Here is a 21,431-nt window from a genome sequence, read left to right as displayed (position 1 = left end):
TTCTATTCAATCTTGTTGCCAGAGATCCAGAACAGGTTTTCAGCTAGATAAGTGTCCTGGAATCCTGTGAACTTTCTAAAGAAAATTACTTTATTTCTCACAGTCATGTTGCCTTATAGATTGTTCATTTGAGCAGACCCATATCACATTTTGCATTGCCACTTTTCAAATCCTGGTGGCTAAAAGCCAGCTTTGGAATTTCTGGTTGCCAGAGAATTTCCAAACCAGTTGCTCCTGCTGCAAAATTCTTTTAATGATCCATTGGTCTTGAAAGTTGGTAGGGAGAATTTGAACATTGGCAAGTAGACAACTTTAACAAATTAAAGAGACAGTGGCCTTAGTTAGGGTGGACATTACAATGGGAAAAATCCAATGGTGGTAAATAATAATTTTCTGCACAATAGTTCTTAAAAAAAAAAACATCCTAGTTCTTCCTTGTCCCATAGGGTATGTGAGAGGTGTGCCTGTTTCTCGTTTAGGTATAAAGACAATGCTGCCTGAGAGAAAACGTACATTTTGATGTTACTCTTACAGCAGACATTCCAGAAATACACTTTTAAACTTTCATAACGAGAACTGTGGCTGATGGCCAGCTGGTAGCAAATGAGTCCGAGATCGTTTCTCAAAACAATGTAGCACTGATTATGTAAACGTGACAGATGAATCACATTTGGCCCAGAAAAACAAACAAGGGCCATGTGAGCGTTGGTCTACCAGTGTTGTTCCAAGCACCATCTGCCACGACGGCCAAATAATGAACTTGGAAGATGGACCTGAATACCCACGTATAAGATGCTCGTGTGTCAGTTTTCATACATTCTTGATTGCCCAAAAATTAGTCTTCAACGACCAGTTGTTTACGCCATGTTGATCATGGTCGTAGGATTTTAAAGGAAGTGCGTGGGATGTCTTTCTGATCAGTTTCCCAAACTGCCATTTGATATTCAATTGCCGTTAATTCTGTCCAGTCAGTTTATGATCCTCTCTGGCCTTGTTTCCCACAATTCAAGATTCAGTCGACTTCATGAATTCACGGATCAGTTTGAGGTAGTCCTTGTCTCCTCCGTTCAGCCTTCCTTTTGTTCCATGCCCTTTTACACTCCCTGTACGCTTCAAAATAAAACGTGCATTTGCTCTTGTCATAGCTATTTTCAACCAGACATTTCATGGAAGCCTCCGATTCCTCCATACAAGGATTCATCTTTCTGCCAGCATCTGTTAAACGTCGTCCGTCCGCCATTTTGTTGGGAATATTAGCACCATTCCCTCTCGTTTTCCATTGTCATGAAGTTACAGAACTTGCAGTGGTACTCGCAGCGCTCCGTGTACGTCGCGTGAACGCGCGCAAGAGAACACTTGACCAGTAGCCTGCGAAGCAGGCGTATAAAGGGGAGAGGGTGGGGGAGGAGGAAGAGAATTCGGGGCAAAAATTTACCACCCCCACCCCCTCCCCTTTATACGCCTGCTACGCAGGCTAGTGTATGTAGGTTTTACCTCAAGCTTGGATTTTATTATGCCACGTGCATCCTGAGTGGAAATCCAATATGCCGGCTCCAACTTATTTCTTTAGCTTTAGAAAGCTGCACATGCTAGAAAACATACATTTAAAAAAAAAAAAAAAAAAGAAATTGGAATTAATTTGGTAATTTCCAATGCAGTGACAGGATGATTGCCATTCGCTACAATTTACGCCAATCTAAATCGACTAACGTCCTAACGGCGCAGCTTTATTTCTACGGTCAGGCCTACCGTCCACACTAATCCGACACGAAAACGGAGCTTTCAAAAACGCTCTTCAAACCGGAGGAATTTGAAAACGCCGGCTTTGCGTTTCCGTGTGGACGGAAAACATTTTGAAAACGGAGCTTTTTGAAAATGATGACGTCACGATAATCATGTGATTTCGCCGCCCGAGTTTTCCTCAAACACAAATCCAAAATGACCGGTGATTGTTGCATTTCAAATTTCTCTGGCGTAGTGTGAACGCAAAACATTTCCCGTTTTCAAATTTCTCCGGCGTAATGTGAACCGGGCCAAAAATGGAAATATTTTCTCCAAAGCCCACAAACACTACATTTGAATTCGTGTCTAGTTTGGTAAGGAGAATGTTTTCAGTAACACAGCCTGCGGGTTTCTATTACTTTGGCTGTGAAAGCAATTGAAAATGGGAAAGATAAGAAAGCGTGGGTGGAGGGGGTAAGGGTTAAACAGAGGTGAGGGGAGTGGCTTATTTCAGATAGGAGGATCAATAAGGGATTCATGTCGGTTAAACGAACCACATAAACACACCAGTGATCTCTTAAAGAATGAAATAAATCATAGAGCTATGCAACGATATTTTAATTCAATTTTTATGCTGTACTTGAAAACATTGGGCTTTTATTACTCTGTTGCTAATTTCCATTGTTGAGTTGTTGTCAACGGACAACGCTAATAAGATGAGCCCCATTGTGCTAAAAGCTGACAAACGAAGAGGTGTGAGCACAAGCCGTTCAGGATTTGAAGAGTTTCACGCGATTATAAGAGCAAAGCTGCAAGTTGTGCCAGCCGTCATTCACAGCTTTGTCGGTTCCGCAAAACCTGTTTGAAACACAAACAAGAAGACCTGCTCAGGGGACGGCGGCATATGGTGCGACTAGTTCCCGCACGCGATTATCGGTACAACTGACTGCCGCGCCAGATGATGAAGAGTCCATCCCAGATATGTAACGTAAAGCTACAAAATCATCCGGAATGAATGAGTGGCTGTCGATAACTTAACTGTTCATCAGAGCGAACGTTTGGCCGTTTGTCGTGTTACAATGCCCTTCACGTCTTCTCACACCCTGTCCTGCTTTCTTTCAATTCAGCAACTACTTAAGGATAACTTGTGAGAATTTCGTTAAGAGTCTTGTCACGAGTTTTCGCTGAAAGCGATTTTGTTGAAATCCGTGGTCGCCCTGTGAGATCATCCTTTCCAATGTACACCACATCAACAGTGTCCCCTACATTAAATTTCTGAAAACAGAGATAAGAATATTTAGAAAGGCTGTGAAAGTGTAAACACAACATCACCATTGGAAAAAAGTACGTTTTCCCTGAAGTTGTCTTGGGCTCAGTAAAACACGACGTGACAGTTTTCTACGGTGAGACTATGACTGTCATTCTATTACGTTAAATCAACGTTGCTGTTTAACTAAAAAAAAAAAAACACAACTGATGAGAATAAACCCAGCTGGTAATTAAGTTTTTGTTACCTTGCCGCGAGACATCTCAGAGGAGTGTAAAAGCACACTGGGCGCATCTGGTAGGATTTCCACCATCACACCATAGTCCCTGATACAAAGTCAAGTTAGTAGGTCAAGGTATATTTTCAAATGGCTCACACTTACCGCTATCCCAAGTTTACGATCACTCAATTCATTATCACATCATGACTGAGAAAATTACTACAGTGTGGTTGGTTGAGAGCGGGCCAATTTATCGTTCATTTTTCACTTACACTGCAGTGCAAATTATTACAAGCGCGTTCGTAATTTTCCCAGTGATATAATGAATGAGTAATTGTATGATAGCACGAGCAATTTAAAGTGAAGCCTTGGAGCCGACTGGCTCATAGCTGCCGGAGCTTATCTCGATTACTGTAGCATGGAGCGGCTAGGAGTATTTCTACTCCCCTTGGACGGGATGCTAGTCCATCGCAGGTCACTCCTCCGCAATTTGTTAGGTTTCTACAACAATTCGCCGGGACCCATTTATCCTCCTGGGTGGAGAGAGGCACTGGCTGTGACAGTTAAGTGTCTTGCCCAAGAACACAACACTGTCATCCAGCCACGGCTCGAACCCGGACCGCTCGATCCGGGCACGAGCGCACTAACCATGAGGCCACCGCCTTTGAAAATTCTTTCAAATTACATTCACCGAAATACTCCTGCAATTTTGAGAGAATTTTCAAATATCACCGCTCGTAGTAAATCCTTAATTGTTTTCGCACTCGCACGATTCCCTCCTATACAAACTGTCAAATTTCTCGCAAACTCATTGGGTGTTTTCTCATAGCGGCATCACGCGTGGAACAATTTTACACATTTTGCCAAACCTTACTAGACTATGTAAGCGACAAATTATATCTAAAAGAAACTTCTTTAAAGAGAAAATCGTCAAAATAGTATAGAGTAACTTAATATTCAGACTGGATTGAATTAACAAACGAAAAATGCCTCCACTACTCCCTCGCCATTTTCGAGAAAGAAAAGGGCCTATCTTCACCTTGCACCCCTGGACCCACCAGCATTGTATCGAATAGTCTACAATATCAAACTTAATCACTCACCTGACGTCAACAACTTTTGTGGTGTATGTAGCCCCAACTTCAAGAGCATCTGCCCAGGACTATGAAACAAAAGGTAAATTAGATTTGCGCGTGACAAACTACACTATGACTGAGCCAACATTTATCATATTTGATTTATCATATTATGGCTTGTTTTGCTTTCCCGAAGTTCTATAAAGGAAGGGATATTCCGCTTAAGGTTTCAATTATTAGGAGAAAATTTTCCAGAGAGCGTAAACTTTAACAAAATTCTCTGAAGATTAGGAAATTCAGAATGTAAACAGTCTCGTTACCAATGAAGCTGTGCATATGCGAAAAGCCACGGAATTAGCGAGAAGGCGTCTTCATCCAAAAAACTCAAGCTAAACACGAGCTGTTTTGCGGTGCATGTTTGTATCAGTGCGGTGGCGCTAGATCAAGGAATTGCACGATAATTTTGACTGTCTAGCGTCCGACTTGATAGGCAAAAGCCACTTTGTGGCGTTAGTTTCCTCATTAATTGAAAGAAAAATTCTCCACGAAGGTGTTATTAACCAATGCAGGGTTGCCACTACTCACCGGAGTAAAAAAATTCCCTAACATTTCCCGCACTTAACATCGACTGTGAAGCAATTATCACTGACCCTGCAGGATGATCATTCCGGCCGTGAATCAAAAATAAAGATGGTTTATAGATAATTAAGAAAAATGCCCTGTCTATACGAAAAAATCTCATAAAACAATTTGCGGCAACCTTAAGATAAAATTTCCTTGAGTTTTCCCTGACCTTGAAAAACTGTGATTTTCCTTGATTTTTCCCTGGCCGTGGCAACACTGTTATGCCATGCCTTTCCCGGCAGATTTGCTTACCCCGCAAACCATGACATACCAAAGAAATAGGATCGGGTTTGCTTCGACCGCCAGATACTGGAAACTTATGCAGACGGCTAGAGACACATTTCCTGTAGAAAGTAGCCACTCCACTCCTTTTTTCTTATTCCGCGTGAAAGAACGAGTGAGAGGAAAACTCGTCGCACGTACTTTCCCGCTTTCGTTTGTGTCAGTCTTGATGGACTAAGAAAAAAGAGGGGCTGCTAGTAGTCTACTTGAGATCATGAGTTTGATCATTTCACCACCGCACATTACTATGAAACCGATTGGCAGTTAAGACTACGAGTAGTCCCTCTTTCGCTTAGTCCGTCGCGCGTGACGCGAAAGAAAACAGCGAGAAAAAAAAAATGCGAGAAATCCTCGCCTCCAGGATTTCGCGCGGCCATTTTTTTCTCGCGGTTTTCTTTCGCGTCACGCACTACGGACTAAGCGAAAGAGGGACTACTCGTAGTCTATTGGCAGTTCGGCAAGAAAGCTTTCCACTTGGTCCAGGTGATCGCTTTGTACCTTCCAGTCCCGCCAGACAGGGTCTTGTTAGAGCGACTAATAAAGACAATTTTTCGCATGAGCCCCATAGTAGAAGCCTAAGGTTTGTACCTTTATAGTTGTTATTTCATTGATCCTGTCCACCGCTTCTTTGAGAGCTTTAGCGTTTCGAGCAAAAACAGAAAACAGGTCTTCATCAATCCGAGTGATGTCTGTACCTAAAAACACAAATTAGGAAACATGTTACTGGCTTGGTGGGTGGACTTGTGATTGGTTCATGACGCCATTTGCTTAATTGTGATTGGCCAGATCTGCTACTCTGGTCTTTGTTTCGAAACATTTATTTAAAGCTGGAAGTTCTCTTTAAAACTCTCCCCAGTGATCATATTCATGTGTGTGTAAAGTATATTGCTGTTTAACCTCCTTCATTACATTATCGTTATTTCGTTCAATCAAATAAAGCTATGACTTCGGTAGTACTGTTTTGTGTTGGAAACTTTTGTCTTAGAAATGAATATCTGAAAAATATATTTGAACTGCGAGAGGAAGACGTTTGAGGCACGTACGCAAATCCAACAGTTGCGAAATAAAAGCCAAAAATAATTCAGGATTGAACGGACTTGTTTTCGCAACTGCTTGATAAAGTGCGATAACTGTTCAAGTGGAAATGTAAATGAAAATTTCAACTTGAACACTTACCATGTTAGTGCAGGTTAGGTTGACTGCGCGTGCCTTTTACGTGTTCAAAAGCTTTTGCTTGTTATTTCTTTCTTACTTTTTTCTGTCAATCCGACGCAAACTAGAACTGAAGGAACTCTACCTGTTTCTTCCTCCAAGTTCTTGAGAACCTTTGCTCCACCACTAAGCAACTTTTTGACGTGGTATCGAGGAACAGCTACGTTCACTAAGTGAAGGCACATGTACACTCAGTCAAAAGAACATTAAGACAAAATCGGATATAACGCCTGAATAACACCAAAAACAGTTTCCACTCAGTGGAACTCGACAAAATAAATTTCAAAGCTTAGAGAAATTGTGCAAACACAGGTAAAATTTGATCATCAGTTTCATTTCATCAATACTTTCAAGTGTCTCATATGAACTTCAAAATTTGTTTTCGACATTTGTTGTTGATAGAAATGATTTCTTTGGAGAATATATCTTTTCAGCAGTCCCATAGTAGATTGTAATACGGTGTAAACAAACTCGGTATGTAGTTTTTGTCCATTTGTTACTCGAACATCCAGTGTTTCTTTCTTAAAGACATTGAATTACACATTACACTTGTATCAGAGAATGAGGTAGCTGTATGCTTACCGACAGCTGGTGCATTTTCCTTGGGAGTTTTCCTAGCCTCGCTCTGACATTCTTCAATAATATCCAGAACTTTCATCCGATCATCTGTGCAATTTAACACACGAACAATTACCGTACAGGTTTGAACTGAGTGAGCCGCTTCCTTAGCTCATTTGTGTTCCAAATACCTTTTATCGTGGACTTCTTTTTAAAAAGCGGAGATTGAGGAGGCGGAGAAAAAAAAAGATTTAACAGAGAGAGTAGGACCATATTGAATTTATGATTGGAAAAGTAAACATTCTTTAGTGGACAAAAAACACACTTACATGATTTCATCTTTAAACTACGTGCCATGTTATGACCAGAAATAAACTAACATAATTGCTTCTCTATTTAGATATTTCATCATTTCACTGTCATCGCAATCGTGTATTGTTCGTCAAAAAGGCTTCCCCAGTCTCCCCTCTGTATGAAGATTACCTGTTGCTTTTGTTACTGCTTCTTCCACGATGTGTAGCGGGAGGCCTGGGACCTTGAAATCAGCCTGTCGCAATCAAACACACAACGGGTTAGTCAAGGGGGGTGGCTTATCTTCATTAGGACAGTCCTGGGGGAGGAAGTGTGTGTATCAGTGGGAGGGGGGAGATGGCATCACCTGAAGAGCTGTTATCCCTTGTCGGCTTCCAGCAAGTTTGAAGTCCATATCACCCATATAGTCCTCGATGCCCTGTGGATTTAGAAACAATAATCATTATTTCACAACCCAATCGAGGGCAAGAGGGGGAATTTTCCGGCACTTCATTGTAACCGAAGGTGATATTAAATCTTCCAGTTTCCTGTCACTTATTTTCGGTTAAAAAAATGTGTTTTGACTAAACATGTTTAACAAACGTGTTTAGCTGAATATTCTCAGGTTCTTGTACTTTGCCAGAGTCAGGATCTTACTTTCGTCAACAAAAAAGAAAGAAGCACATTCGAACGCTAGCTATTTCTGCAGAGACGAGAAGCTGTGACGAATCTATTTCAATGGAAAACCAGGCGTGATAAAGAACAAAGCGTTGTTACCAAGATATCTGTCAACAGACGGTACTGCTCGATGTCTTGTTTATCTGGATCCTCGGCGTCACTGCTTGTTATCAGACCACAGGCCACCCCTCCAACAAGACGAGTGATTGGCACCCCTGCAATAAGTGGCTAAATGACTCAGTAACACATTTGTAGGTCTATATCAATATTAGATGAAGATTCTCGATACTATTTTCAAGCTGGATCTGGCGTGACGAGGTTTAACGTTAATTCTGTTCAAAGCCTGATCAATGCTGGGTATGGAATGACAAGCACTTGCAATTGAACGGCTATCGTTATTTACCTGCATCCATCAGTGTCAAACTGCCTGCACAAACAGATGCTAACGATGAAGAGCCTGCCAACAGGAGTGCAACACAAGATTAGCCTGATGAACAAATGAAGAATGTAACTCGTGGCTAGCACATCTACAAACTCATTTTAACTGTTACAGTAATAGATCAAGTGCGCATGCGGAGTAACATGTAGCCACGAGATACAACTATAAGCATCCCCAGACAGGTAATGAGGTGCATGCTCTTTGTGATAAGCATCACAAAGTGTCCTCATTCGTAAAATGACACCAAAGCACACAAAATATGACGTACAGTGGTAATGGAGTGGGGGCAAACTTCATGATTGGTCTAAATTGAGTGACGTCTTAACAGATATAGATCTCAATTGTACTTTCTTTAATAAGAAACCAGAATGCAGATATAATTTTAAAAAGATTAAAACTTCAATCAGTACATACAATATTAACAGTGGAAAGATGGCCTTAACTGGTTTGAGCGGCCGTATAAACGGGGTAAAATGATAAAGGATTATACGGGTTGGGATTTTAGAATGTGGCCGTTGGCCGTGTTAACAGGGTGGTCGCCTTCCGTGGTTTTCTTGCAAGTATAACAGACTCTTTTGTCTGGTTATGGACGTAATGTACTAACTCGCCAGCCAAGAGGGTTGGGGTGAGGGGAGGGGTTGAACTCTCCCATGTAACCTATACAGATAATGTCACTAAAGGAATGGTGTTTGCCTTACCATTTGATTCTAACACCTGGGATGTAAGCCGAATGGCAAATGGGAAATCCTTAGGAACAACTGGTTCTAACGCCATTTCTGCTAAATTTCCTAAATGAAAAGAGTTGCAACATGAGTATTGCAATTGCAATGGTTTAGAAAACATACTTGCAAGCGTTAAGGCTTGGCTAAAGGTATGTACTGTAATGGTGATATCATCATCATCACCATCATCACCGTCATCATGTTTTATTTGCCACATTATTATTGACTGCTTAATTTTCGAGATGCTCCCCATTAAGGAGTTGAAACCTGTGCTAAACCATAGTTAATAGAGGGAAATGGTTAGGAAGGTCGGTAAACATCACAGAAGCAAACAAAAAGGCCAAGATTTATGTTGGAAGGTCCTTGACCCTGCACATCTTTTGTTTTATGCTCATTGAATATGCATGATTACATAATCGCAATGCTTCTATTGGTTGGTGGTATGTATGAGCAAACATAAGCACCTTTTGTATTTTGTCAGGTTTTGTGCAGAGTCAACCCCCAAAATAGCAAACAAATCCATGCAACAAAGAACTGCCAGGTTTCCTAACCATTTCCCTCTATTATTTATGGTTAAACACTCAAAAAGACTCTATTCGCGCCAAACATTTTACGCGACTGTGCAAACCAACATCTGATTACATCATCACCACATTTTTATTTCACTATTTCGTGTCTCTCAGGACTTCTTTTACATTTATATTCGCACACAATCATCTTTGACTTGATAACGCCACGTTAAGTGGACGTGGAAACGTCGTACCTTTTTTAAACTTTTTAATCTTCTAACCGAATTGTTTTACATGTAAGGTTCTCGACAATTTTTTCACAATGTTTTATTAAAAAACATATACAATAACAAAATTTCAATTGATAGGGGGAAGAGACGTCCAAAAATTCAATTAGTAGCAACAGGTCTACCATGACTAAAGAACCTACCATGACCAATCTCTCGTCTACTGTATCCACTAGAAAATCCAATTTCATTCACACAAAACGGTGGAAACTAATAAAACCAAAAACCAAAACAAAAGCAAACGGCATTACAGACTGGAATGAATGTAAGTTCACAGACTCCAAATCTTTACATTTTTTTTGTTTGCATATGACTGGGACCAAAACTAGTCTGTTAACAGGAAGTTTAATATAAGTTGGCGGAGATAAACTGTATTATCATACATATTACAAATACTTTCTAGTTTTTACTACAAATGATGCATAAGGTGTCCCTCTAGCCTGCGAGCAGTCTCAGTTGGAACACAAGCGCACTCGGCTGTGCCGCGTGCGTGGAATCGAGCGGCAAAGCCGCGAGACGAGATTTTCACCAGCCTTCACCTCGCCGGATCGCTTTACTCTTGGCCACTCGCACGTGACTCAAAGGAGCCTGCTCGCAGGCTTGTGTCCCTCAGGTAATTTTGCTCTAGTCACCTTGACTAAATATGTATAGCATGACATGAACACAACATTAAACAAGGAACTTGGCAAGCATTTTAATATATACTAAGATTATATTAAACAAGGAACGAGGAAGTTGGCAAGCATTTTAAAATATACTAAGATGTTTTCATAAAATTTTTTTACCACCAACTACCTGAAATTAATGAACAACATACCTCATAGTGGAGCATAAATGGTTTTTCTCTCACATCCCTACAAAAGATTGAGAAACAAGAAGAAAAAAAGGAAACAAAGCTTGACAACACTAAAACTTCAGCAAACCATCTATACAAAGGAAGTCTTCAACCAAAATTAATATCTCACAACAGCACGAGCCGAACTCTGGCTTCTGTAGCATGAATTAGCTAGTCCTCCTGGATGAGATTCTTATTCAATAGCATTGATTTCTGTCTGGTCACTGTAAGGGTTGACCAGAGCTATTTATATTCCTAGGTGGTGACAGGCACAATGAGAGAAAGAAGTGACTTGCTAAAGAACACAGCACAAAGATCAAACCAGGGTCCAAACCTGATCTGCTCCATTCATTATCCGAAGTGGTAAAACACACACACCTCACTTCCCAATAGTGTCCCATATTAGGTATATGTTTATAAATTTCTGAAGACTTTCTTTACTTTGTGTACAAGTTAGATCATTTTTATTTTCATGTACAAATGGAATTGAACTTTTGCCAAGCATAGCTTGATCTTGCCTTAAAACCACAACATTATACAGAAATAGTCAGAAGACTTCGACTATCATTTTGTCAAGGTTCAAAAGGTTTACCTCAAGTAAACCAAGTGAATTTATCCTTCATGTATTACTTCCAGCCAAATATCTCAATGGCAGCAATTGGTATTTCTTTTTGGAACAAACTAGTAGCAAAATTCTACTCAGAAATGACAAAACTTGAAGTGAGGAAAAAAAAAACTTTTAAACTAGGAAAAAAGCAACAAGAATGAAAAGCCACTTTTCTTTCAGATTAAAACCACATGTTCACTGTACCAGTAAAATAAGGATGCAAAAACAGTCCTTACCCCACAGCCATCTCTGCTACATCACGTTGTCTTGCTGAACGCAGAGAACCAAGTGTTGCTGTACAGAACACCTACAGTAGTTTGAAAGGAATGGAAACTCAAGATACTATGGAAACCCCCAAAATAGCAAATGTTGTTAGCATATTGAAAGGTAGCTGTACTGTAAATGATAAAATTAGTTTTGAAGTAGCTATACTCAAATAATAATAAAAGAAAAGCTGGCATATTTCTTGGAAAATTCCATGTGAAGTGTGATGTTTTCTAAACAAGGCATACTGTTCTGTTCCCTGCTTTTTAGTCATTTGATCCCTTCTTGTAATAACCCAAACTTTTCTTGGTTTCCCTCAAAGGTTTGATGATGATCGGCAGTCAACTGTACTAACCTGTGTTTCTCCTCTTTGAAATAACGATGACCCATGAAGACTTTTGAACAAATCAACCTCACATTTAATGGGTCGGAGGGCATCCAAGGGACGTCCATCGCATCTGAATAAATAATATATAAGAATTAAAAATTAATACAATGTCATGTGATGAAGAGAGAACAGAAATAGATTTATTTTCCCAGAGAAAATAGTCTGACACCCAGTTACACCTTCTGGGTGCAACATAGAAACTATAGTTAGTAATCAAATACCTCCAAGGTATAAACAATTATTTCTGAAAATGTTTTGAAGGAGACATCTAGCAGTAACATCCTGCAATGTAGATAGGATGTCTGTTGTCTACAAGTTTGGTTTGGTAGTCAAGTTATTGGCAACTAGCAAACTTAAGAAAATGGTGACAACAAATTATTTTTTAACTTTCAAGTTTGACAGTGCAGCTTCTGTTTAACACCAAGAAATTTCAAGAAATCACAAGAGATGAGAATAAAGACAATCACCACTGTCTTGATATGCTGTTAAAATTAAAACAACATTACAAAATGATAATACAAGTTTGCTTTAATAAGAGACAGTGAATGATTTGTTCATGATTACCTTTGAGCTTTTTCCAGAACATTTTGTCTAAAAACTGATCTGGTCACTTCATATATTGCATCATGAATCACATGGGCAGCAACATCTGGAAACTGCTCTGTTAAACACAATACCAGAAAACATTATATCCTGTCTATAGACAATAGACTGACATTCTTTTTGCTGATTGTCATTAACGTCAAAAATTTGACAGTATGATATAGTCACTGAAATCTGTATTTTAAGACTTGGGTAACACTCTTAATCAAAATGGAAGCAAAGATACATGTACTAAATAAGATACATGTATTTGGAAAAAGATATGTACAAAGACATGTTCAAAACTCAAACTTAAATAATGCACATGGGAACAAAAACAATAGTGTATCCATTCCCAACTTCTGAAACAAGAAGAAAACTGGGGCAAGTGTCATCTTGCAGTGGCTTGTAGGATCAGTACTGGGCACAGAACAAAAGACAAAAAGCAATAACAGCCCCAGGAATGATCTTATAAGCCAGTACGTCATGATTTCTAAACTGGCTTAGTAATACTTGTATGCACATGTAGAGCCTTGCACACTTTCTACCAACAGATAAGTATTATTTACTGGAGGACATTAAAAATTACTCAACATGTATGTAACAGGCACATCTTAATTTTACACCTGAAAGTTGTTCAGTCACAATGTCATAGAAAATATTTATTATTGACAAATCCCAAGATAAACTCTAAGTTTTGTTCGTCATTTTACAAAAAGTATGCCACCTTGAATGGCTGTGAAGCATGAGTCATTGACTGCAAACATTTCTCTGTCACGTTCCATCTAAGGAAAACAAAAATTACATCAATAACAGATATACCTACTCTATATTTACCTCTTCCACCTAAAATAACATAAAATGATTTGAGTTGTCTTGGTTTGACTGTTTTCTCATCAAAGTTTTGGAAATGCATAAAAGGTTTCTTTGCTATATTTGATAAAATACCATAACGCTAGATTACAGTTGCAGGTCTAAACAATGGCCAGCCTGGGGCCACGTGGAGCATTGGCAGTTATGGGGAGCTTTCAAAAACGAGTAAAATACATGGATTAGTGCATGACCCAAGGCAACATGGAGAGGAACAGCAGAGAGAGACAGAGAGAGCTGGAGAGAGGACCTGGAGCAAAGTGTACATTCCAGCAACCAACAGAGCTGGTTGGTGGCAGAGTGTGGAGGCCTTATGTGCCACTTGGCATAGGGAGGATAGGTGAAGGTGGTGGCATGGTGGAGATACATCATCAGTCAATAGTCAGCTGCTTTATGTTATAGGACAAAATTTAATGAATAGGCAAAAACTGTCACACCTTTGAAAAAGTGAAGTTTGAAAATATTTTATCAAGTGGCTCAACTGAATGTCTGTAGAAATGAAGCAAACAAGTGTGTTTAGTTGTTATTAACTTCAATGATACACAAGTCATATAATATATACCAGTCTAAGGTTACTTCAAACCTTCGCGGGTGTCCTCCAGAAAAAAATTTGTACGTGCACTGTTTTCAAGGAAACCCCCACAAACTGTATATCAACAGAAAGGTTATAAAATGTAGAATTCGATAAAATTATGTTTTGTTTTGTATTTTGCTTTCCAAAAGAGGCAGAGGCCGTCAGCTCCAAAATGACCGACTGACGTTCCAGCGAATTAATCGGGTATCAAATGTGATCGTTCATGGAAAATAACTGTGCAGTGTTTATCACAAAGCCTCAATCTCCAAAAACGTGTCAGCATTTTCTTTTATTTCTATTGGTTATCTTTTTATAGATCTGTCAAGTTTGACTATCAAAAAATTCACGTAACCTGTTGCGTTAAAGGCCGCCATGAGGAAAGTGTTTAAAATAAAGGAATTCGCCAACACCCTTTTGTTCCATATCTCTCAGTGAATGTTCTGACCAAATTTCATGGAAAACCATCAAATCTGCGTGCCCTATTAATTCATTTAAAGAGATGGGATTCTCGCGAAAAACGAGTGTGAGTTTTCACCTTCTAAAGATTTATAAACATATCACGCCTTCACAGAAGAATGTGTCAACCTGAAAAGCAGCGAGCCAATGAAATAACAGAACCTCTAGTGTTCACAGTATGCAAACTTGAGCTTCGCAGACTTTAATTTTCTTGACCAAAAAAAAAATCGACCAATGTAGCCACACGAAGGTTTGAAGTAACCTTAAATTGAAGACTACAAGCCCTCCATAACCTAACTTTTCCATACTACATGTACAAGTAACTTCCTAAAAGAACACTGTACTTCAATTTAAAATTCATGTAGCCAGTGAAAACCTTGCAAGTGGCATGCAGATCAAAACATTTCATCAGAGTGACTCACTCACAAATTATTTATTTCCTGTCAGTCTAGAGTTGTTTCTCGTCAGGTTGCTTCCAAACAGTATTCTTCTTGCAAATGCATACTATTGCTTTGGCTACTAAGTTTCCCATGTTATAAGACTACCTAAAACTCCTAGCAAAATTATGTAAACAGGGTGACACAAATTTTGAGATCAACACTGACAATACTTTAACAAATTCATCATCATCATCATCATCAATTTTCTTGTCAAAATTTAGCTGCAATTAACCACACACAGCACAAAAATTAAAGGTCTTGTTAAATGTAAAATGGCAGATTAACAGATGCTTAAAGGGAGGATGGGGAGGAAAAGCGAGCTCGCAACCCCTTCTCACTCAAAAAATGATGTGGATGAGGAGGGAGATTTTCGCCCTATTTTTGCTCAGTATGCAAAAAATGGAGCCATGTGTTGATTTGAACTTGGTTTTGGTAGTATGCATGATAGCAACCTTACAGCAGGGTGTCTGTTTGTTATTAGTTCAGTCTACAAACATCAGTGATTGTTTCCTTTATCAAGCTCAGCATTGTCTAATATCTTATTGTTGGATCCCCTTATTTACAAACCTCTTAACTGCATCCAACACCTCTACTGGAATGTCAAGAACTTGACATGTTCTCTTTACCTTACCAGCTTGGCTTTGCAAATCACGCAAGGCTTTGATTATGGGTTGACACTGTCATGAAGTCAGCAAACACAGTTAAACTCTTATTACTAATTGATTAATAATTAATATATTAAATTAATTCATTCTTAACTTCTATTTAAACTTGATCCTCAGGAACAATTAACATCTCTGAAAACCAAACTCAAACTAAGTAAAACATTTTAATAAGTTTAAATTTTTTGGGCCAGGCTTTTTGAAATTTGACTATGCTGGGTGCAAATTATATTGATATAGTGTACATGTACATTAACAAATGTTTACCTGTCCAAATCCAAATCTAAGAGCTTCACAAAACCTCTCAGAACTCACTTCTTGGGCAAACGCTTCCACCATCACTGAAAAGGTAACATGTACACTGCCTGAACTTGTAAATGTTATGAATAATCGCTCAACAAATCCAGTCCAAAATATACTAAATTAAATGTGATTTAACTACAGTCACATCAGTAAAATAAATTTTATAGTTAGAGGAATGTGACCTCTGCCATCAGTAGGTCTGTCATCACTTACTGTTCTCAGTAAAGCTATGAGTGGTTGACGTCGACCACACACAAGACAACTCTAAGAGTACATTTAGACTAAGTGACCTGAAAATTTTGTCATGCAGACACTTACTGTATATCAGAACTACAATTTAAAGATTGTTTTTGTAACTAACCAACTTTCCTTTCACTGCATGCAATAACAAGGTTCAGCTTGCTGCTGTCAAGTTCTGACCAGGTGGGATTCACGGCAAACTCTCCATCAATCTCACCAACTCTCACCGCACCTTCGATCATAAAATAATTTGTACAAAAAAATTTAATTATTAGTTGTAATTATGCCATGAATTGTTTTGCATAGTCTTGTCCCTAATACTAGCTGCTCTACAATTTTCGTCAAATTCTCCCTTAATCTGGTGCTGTTTTCCACTTTCATGAACCAAACAAAATTGAAAATATTTACACCCCTTTTGTGGAATACTCGTCATAAAAACGCAAGCATAAGCAGTAAATAAATCAGACCAAATGTAAGACCAAAACAAATAAAACTACAAAGGGGTGACCGGCACTGTTTACAAGGATCTTTATGATTGGTCAAACAAAATAATTGGTAAACAACACAAACAACACCCCTAGAGATGCAGAATCAAAAGAGAGGTTTTAGAGGGGTGCATGTCAACTGACTACAAAGAGGAATCAGTTATTGGTGAATATGAAATTATTAGGTGTGGGAATTCATATATCAGTCACACGTTATTAATTATTTGATTGAAGTGCAGTGTATACTAAGGGTTTTGAGAACTGCATGCCACCATCATCAAATAATAATTATTTATATTCCAAGGGGGAATTTCTCTCCCTCTCTCAGGGTTCAAAATATTTCTTGGCCTTTATTTCGACTTTTTTTAGAAGAAGCTTTACTTGCCAACAGGACCACTCCAAGGAATATCAGAAACTGCAAGAGCTGCAGACGCTAAAAGAAAGAAAATCAATAATGCAAATTTACATTTTTTTTACTAACTAACATTCTTATTTAAATGATTACTAGGGCTTATTCAATGATCAAGATTCAGGTCTTCAGGATTATTGCCTACATTCCCTTGACTGTTATTAATTTAAAAAAAAAAAATGGATGTTGGCACATAATTTTAATTTTGCATACCATAGTTGACTGACTATTACTAACACTGACCTCCATTTATAGCAGCAATATCAGGATCGTGGAGTCCATCAGCTGCCCATAAACTGCTCTTGACCTATACATTAAATAACACCATTGAGAATGGGACAGAGGCTTAACATAAAGTGGTTATCATAAAAATGATCATAGTGAATGACTTTTGGATAGTACCATAGCTGATTCTTAACAACAAGTGTTCAAACACAATTCATATTAAACATTTCAAACTGTTTGCTAGCATGTTGTACATGTACATGATGTAACAGCAGCTTGTTTAAAACCCCTTTTTTAAAGGTTAACATTTTTATGATACATGTACAGAACTAGTTAGTAGAGAGTTGGTCTATAATCAAAAGCATGAAACTGTAAACTACGTTTCTACAGAACTGGAATAGAAGTCTCACCTGAGTGTTATAAGAATAACCTTTAGGAAATAGCGATCTCAGTGATCTGTCTAAAATAGAAAAAAATGAAAAATAATTTAGCAAGAAATGTATTTAGAAATAATTAGTATCAGGGATATGCATTCAAAGTTGACAGTGTTTGACAATAACAATGAAATGTTACAAACAATGCTTATAGCAACTTTGAAAGACATTTCGACCAGTTGTCATTTAAAACAAAATTAAATGATTTCCAGGGATTCTTTTCTTATTCGACTGTGTACATACATGTATTTAATCTATCCTATCCTTTACCTTCTCATCTTCAGGTTTAACAGATGAAAAACAAGAGAGGCACAGAAATTTAAGCTAAGCTTTAGTAGTGGTTGTTATTTTTGTGCTCTTATGTTAACAGGTGTCATCCATGAATAAGCACGGCAGCAAACATAAAAATATTTGATAAGCATTGCAATGCTTTTTGGGTAACTATGGATTTACACATCCAGTTAAAAATAATATTATTATAAACAGTTCATGAAAAATAAAAAAATAAACTGACCAACAGAGGAATTCATATCATAATAAAATAATACTCCTGGGAGGTGAGGTGCCCTCATGGTTAGTGCGCTCATCTCCGGATCAAGCAGTCTGGGTTTGAGTCCTGGCTGGAGAAATTGTGTTTGGTTCTTGGGCAAGACACTTTACTTTCACAGCGTCTCTCTCCACCCAGGTGTATATATGGGTACTGGCAAACTCAATGCTAGGGGTAACCCTGCAATGGACTAGCATCCCATCCAGGGGGGAATAGAAATACTCCTAGTTGCTTCAAGCTACAGAGACCAGGATAAGCTCCAGCCTGATGAGCCACATGGCTCATATGCAGACCTCACCTTACCTACCTGACTAAAGTACTATTAGAAAGTATGTGAAACTTACCCATACGTCTGCTAACAAGAGTTTCCCTATCAGACATTCTTGCATCTTTCCTAAAGAAGTTTTTGGGAATCTGTCCCCCAGCAGCTGCCTTTTCTTTATAGTCAACCTGTACATGGGCAACATGAAAGAAAGAAATAAGGTGATGGTAGTGCATGACCTCCAGTTCATACTGCTAAACTAAAACAATTTTCACATTAAAGTTTAAACAATGGCATTTAGACTTCATATACTAGTTAATAATCTGGCTCATCATCGCAAGTATTTACAGTGTGTGCTCTTACTCCATCTAATTGAGATCCTACCATTACTACACAAAATACTTCTGTTGACACAAAAATTTAATAATGCATAAACGAACTGCAGATCTGCAGAAAAAAAAAAATTGAGTGGAGACATTTGTGGTTTGCTATTTAACTTATGAAAAATTGTACAAAGGAAACTAAAGGATCTAGGACAAAAGCCCTCGTGGGATTGAATTTTTGCTTCAAAATAGTCATTTCTCAGAATCTAGGTATAATTCTCAAATTAAGTTCCTGTAACATTTAGTTAGTGTGTTCTTCATAAGTCTAAGTCAGTTAGAAGTACTAATTTAAAATATGTCTCAGAAAGTATGTTATTTCTCCAATCACTTTTCACATGTTCTTAACATGAGTCTAAGACCCAATAGCGTCACAGCAAAACTGATCAATCAGCAAGCCTGACTTATAACACTGTTAACTGGCAAACCATCTTCACTGGAGTTGAAGACAATTTTTATTCAGGTTGTCAAAACATCAGTCACTGACAGCAGTACTCTTCAGAGCTACTCTCACTGAGGTGGACATTCGCACTTCGGGAACGCACACACTATACCGTATCAAATATGTTGTGATCTTACCAATAGAGGCAAACCTCTTCCATTGGTATCTGTGGATGTCATCTCACTTACAGCAGTAACCAAGGTCGAATTCTCTCCATGCTATATAAAATACAAAGAAAAGTACACATTGATCCAAAAGGTAGCATAAAGCAGCTAGGAGCATTGCCATTTCCCCTGGATGGGATGTTAGTTCATCGCAAGTCACTCCCCAGTTTTCAGTCAGGTTGCTCTAACAATGTGCCAGTATCCATTGTGCCAGTACCCCAATGTGCCAGTACCCCTAAATGGAGAGAAGTACTGTGAGAGTCAAGTGTCTTGGGGTCATGTGTATTAAAGGCATCTGCAGTCAAGTGTTGATTGATACCCTCTATCAACATTCTCTCAACACCTCGGTTGACACGCGGTTGACGCACGATCAGCATCTCGGTTGACAGTTAACTAATTTCTAATCAATGCATATGAATCGGTTGACACTCGGCTGATTATTCATTGACTGTTGATCAAGTGTCAATCAAGTGTCAATCGAGTGTCAATCGAGTGTCAATCGAGTGTTAATCAAGTGCCGATTGAGTGCTGATTGAGATGTGGATCAACGATATCCATCAAGGATATCTATCGACACTCGAGCGCAGATGCCTTTAGTACAGATGATCTGTGTCTTGCCTAGAACCTTGACAGAGAACTCCCTTATATGCGCTATATATAGGTATGTGTGGCCGTAAGTACTTTTGTCTGCATTTGCCTGCCTGTGAATTTGCATCAGGTATTTGGTAGCCTACGTGTAGCCATGAAATGTGATCACTTTGATTTCTGTGTGAATGCAAAAAAAAAGGATTATCATACTTACACTGCACTGTTTTCTTTTTGGAAAGATATCTCGAATATCCTGAAATCATTGTGGCCAGTGGAATGGGAACTGCATAAAAATACTGAACTTACAGAAATGGCGCGAGGAATCATGGTTTGTTTGACTGACAACACAGACTGGTCACTGAAGATCAAATTTTGTCACATGTATAGCTTTACCTCAGCAACGACGGATCCATTCGCCAACTTTGCCATTTTTCCCGTTGAAAATTTCATAGTTCTGTGGTGAATGGATTTAAAAGAAATAAGCTTAGATGAATTTTTTTATAAGCGGCGTAATACAGAAGTCACCATGAGAAATTCATTTGCATTGTTCCACTGCGCCACTCAGTTGACTAAGATACTCACCGGTCACCAATTTCAAATTCAACTGCACATTCTGTATTTTTACATCTTCTACATCTTTTTAGTGCACTCCGCAATGCAAAAAAATACCCCTTGTTCAAATTTGCGCGAGAGCTTGCCAGAGCCGCCATGTTGGTTATATAACTTGTTCCCAGTCTCGTCATTTTTTCCTTAGGTCGGGAAACGACGGGAAGACTGGTACAAAACAGCCCTTCGGTGATGTTGAGTAGTTTTCCTTCTGATCTGGAAATTAGCAAAACATGTTTGCATTATCTCTTTCTCTCTCCTCCCATCTTCCTTTGTATCTCCAAACAGAAACAGCAGTGGAGGAGAAAATTCAGTTCATATATACCTCTTACTAAACGAGTTCGAGGTCCGTACTGTAAGTTACGGACCGAGTTTTTTCCCCTTCGATTTGTGGCCCAAGCGCGAAGCGCGCGGGTCATGAATCGAAGGGAAAAAAACGAGGATCCGTAACTTACAGTACGGACCGAGAAGACCAGGTTAGTAAGATAGTTATTACATCTCTACTGTCTGCCTGACGGGTTCGGAAACGATTTCTATTCACGCCGACTCGGAAAGGGCCCAAATTTCTGACCTCGAAAGCAAAACGAGTCAGTTTGAAACGCTTTATTACATAATTTAGAGTATAAGAAAGTTTTAACCTTTCACTTGCTGTAAAAGTTAAGAACACTTATTGACAAATCACGAAACAGTTTGGCAACAAAACCAACTTTAAATTTCAGCGGACCGTACTGAGTACGGCCCGCTAAATTGACCAATCACAGCATGCGTATTACCTGAGAGA

The 21,431-nt window shown here is 38.8% G+C and overlaps 1 protein-coding gene across 1 annotated transcript; it reads right to left on the bottom strand.

Moving 5' to 3' along the window:
• Window positions 1-2,325: 2,325 nt before the first annotated feature.
• LOC110044701 (polyribonucleotide nucleotidyltransferase 1, mitochondrial-like) lies at window positions 2,326-20,802 on the bottom strand. The gene is made up of 28 exons (XM_089292236.1): window positions 20,627-20,802; window positions 20,438-20,498; window positions 19,430-19,510; window positions 18,553-18,658; window positions 17,638-17,687; window positions 17,246-17,309; window positions 16,979-17,026; window positions 16,230-16,340; window positions 15,833-15,906; window positions 15,471-15,580; window positions 13,871-13,922; window positions 13,291-13,348; window positions 12,546-12,642; window positions 11,949-12,051; window positions 11,566-11,636; window positions 10,705-10,741; window positions 10,031-10,097; window positions 9,068-9,157; window positions 8,334-8,387; window positions 8,030-8,145; window positions 7,620-7,691; window positions 7,445-7,508; window positions 6,986-7,069; window positions 6,489-6,572; window positions 5,780-5,886; window positions 4,313-4,371; window positions 3,237-3,315; window positions 2,326-2,997 (listed from the first exon to the last, which is right to left on the bottom strand). The coding sequence occupies exons 1-28, from the start codon at window positions 20,785-20,787 to the stop codon at window positions 2,857-2,859; spliced, it is 2,301 nt and encodes a 766-aa protein (XP_089148362.1). The 5' UTR covers window positions 20,788-20,802; the 3' UTR covers window positions 2,326-2,856.
• Window positions 20,803-21,431: the final 629 nt, after the last annotated feature.

This window comes from Orbicella faveolata, unplaced genomic scaffold (assembly GCF_042242905.1).
Source record: "Orbicella faveolata isolate gen_17 unplaced genomic scaffold, um_ofav_v1 contig_24, whole genome shotgun sequence".
Lineage (NCBI taxonomy): Eukaryota > Metazoa > Cnidaria > Anthozoa > Scleractinia > Merulinidae > Orbicella > Orbicella faveolata.
The sequence above is the reverse complement of the archived record's forward strand: the minus strand, read 5'-3'. Positions and strand labels throughout refer to the sequence as shown.

Bases quoted from the DNA above. Each gene is read 5' to 3' on its own strand.
- LOC110044701 (XM_089292236.1), bottom strand. From the start codon at position 20,787: ATGACGAGACTGGGAACAAGTTATATAACCAACATGGCGGCTCTGGCA. The intron at 20,499-20,626 runs GTGAGTATCTTA...CATTCACCACAG, and splicing joins GAATTTGAAATTGGTGACCG to AACTATGAAATTTTCAACGG. The intron at 13,349-13,870 runs GTGTGACAGTTT...TGTTTTCCTTAG, and splicing joins CAAACTTCACTTTTTCAAAG to ATGGAACGTGACAGAGAAAT.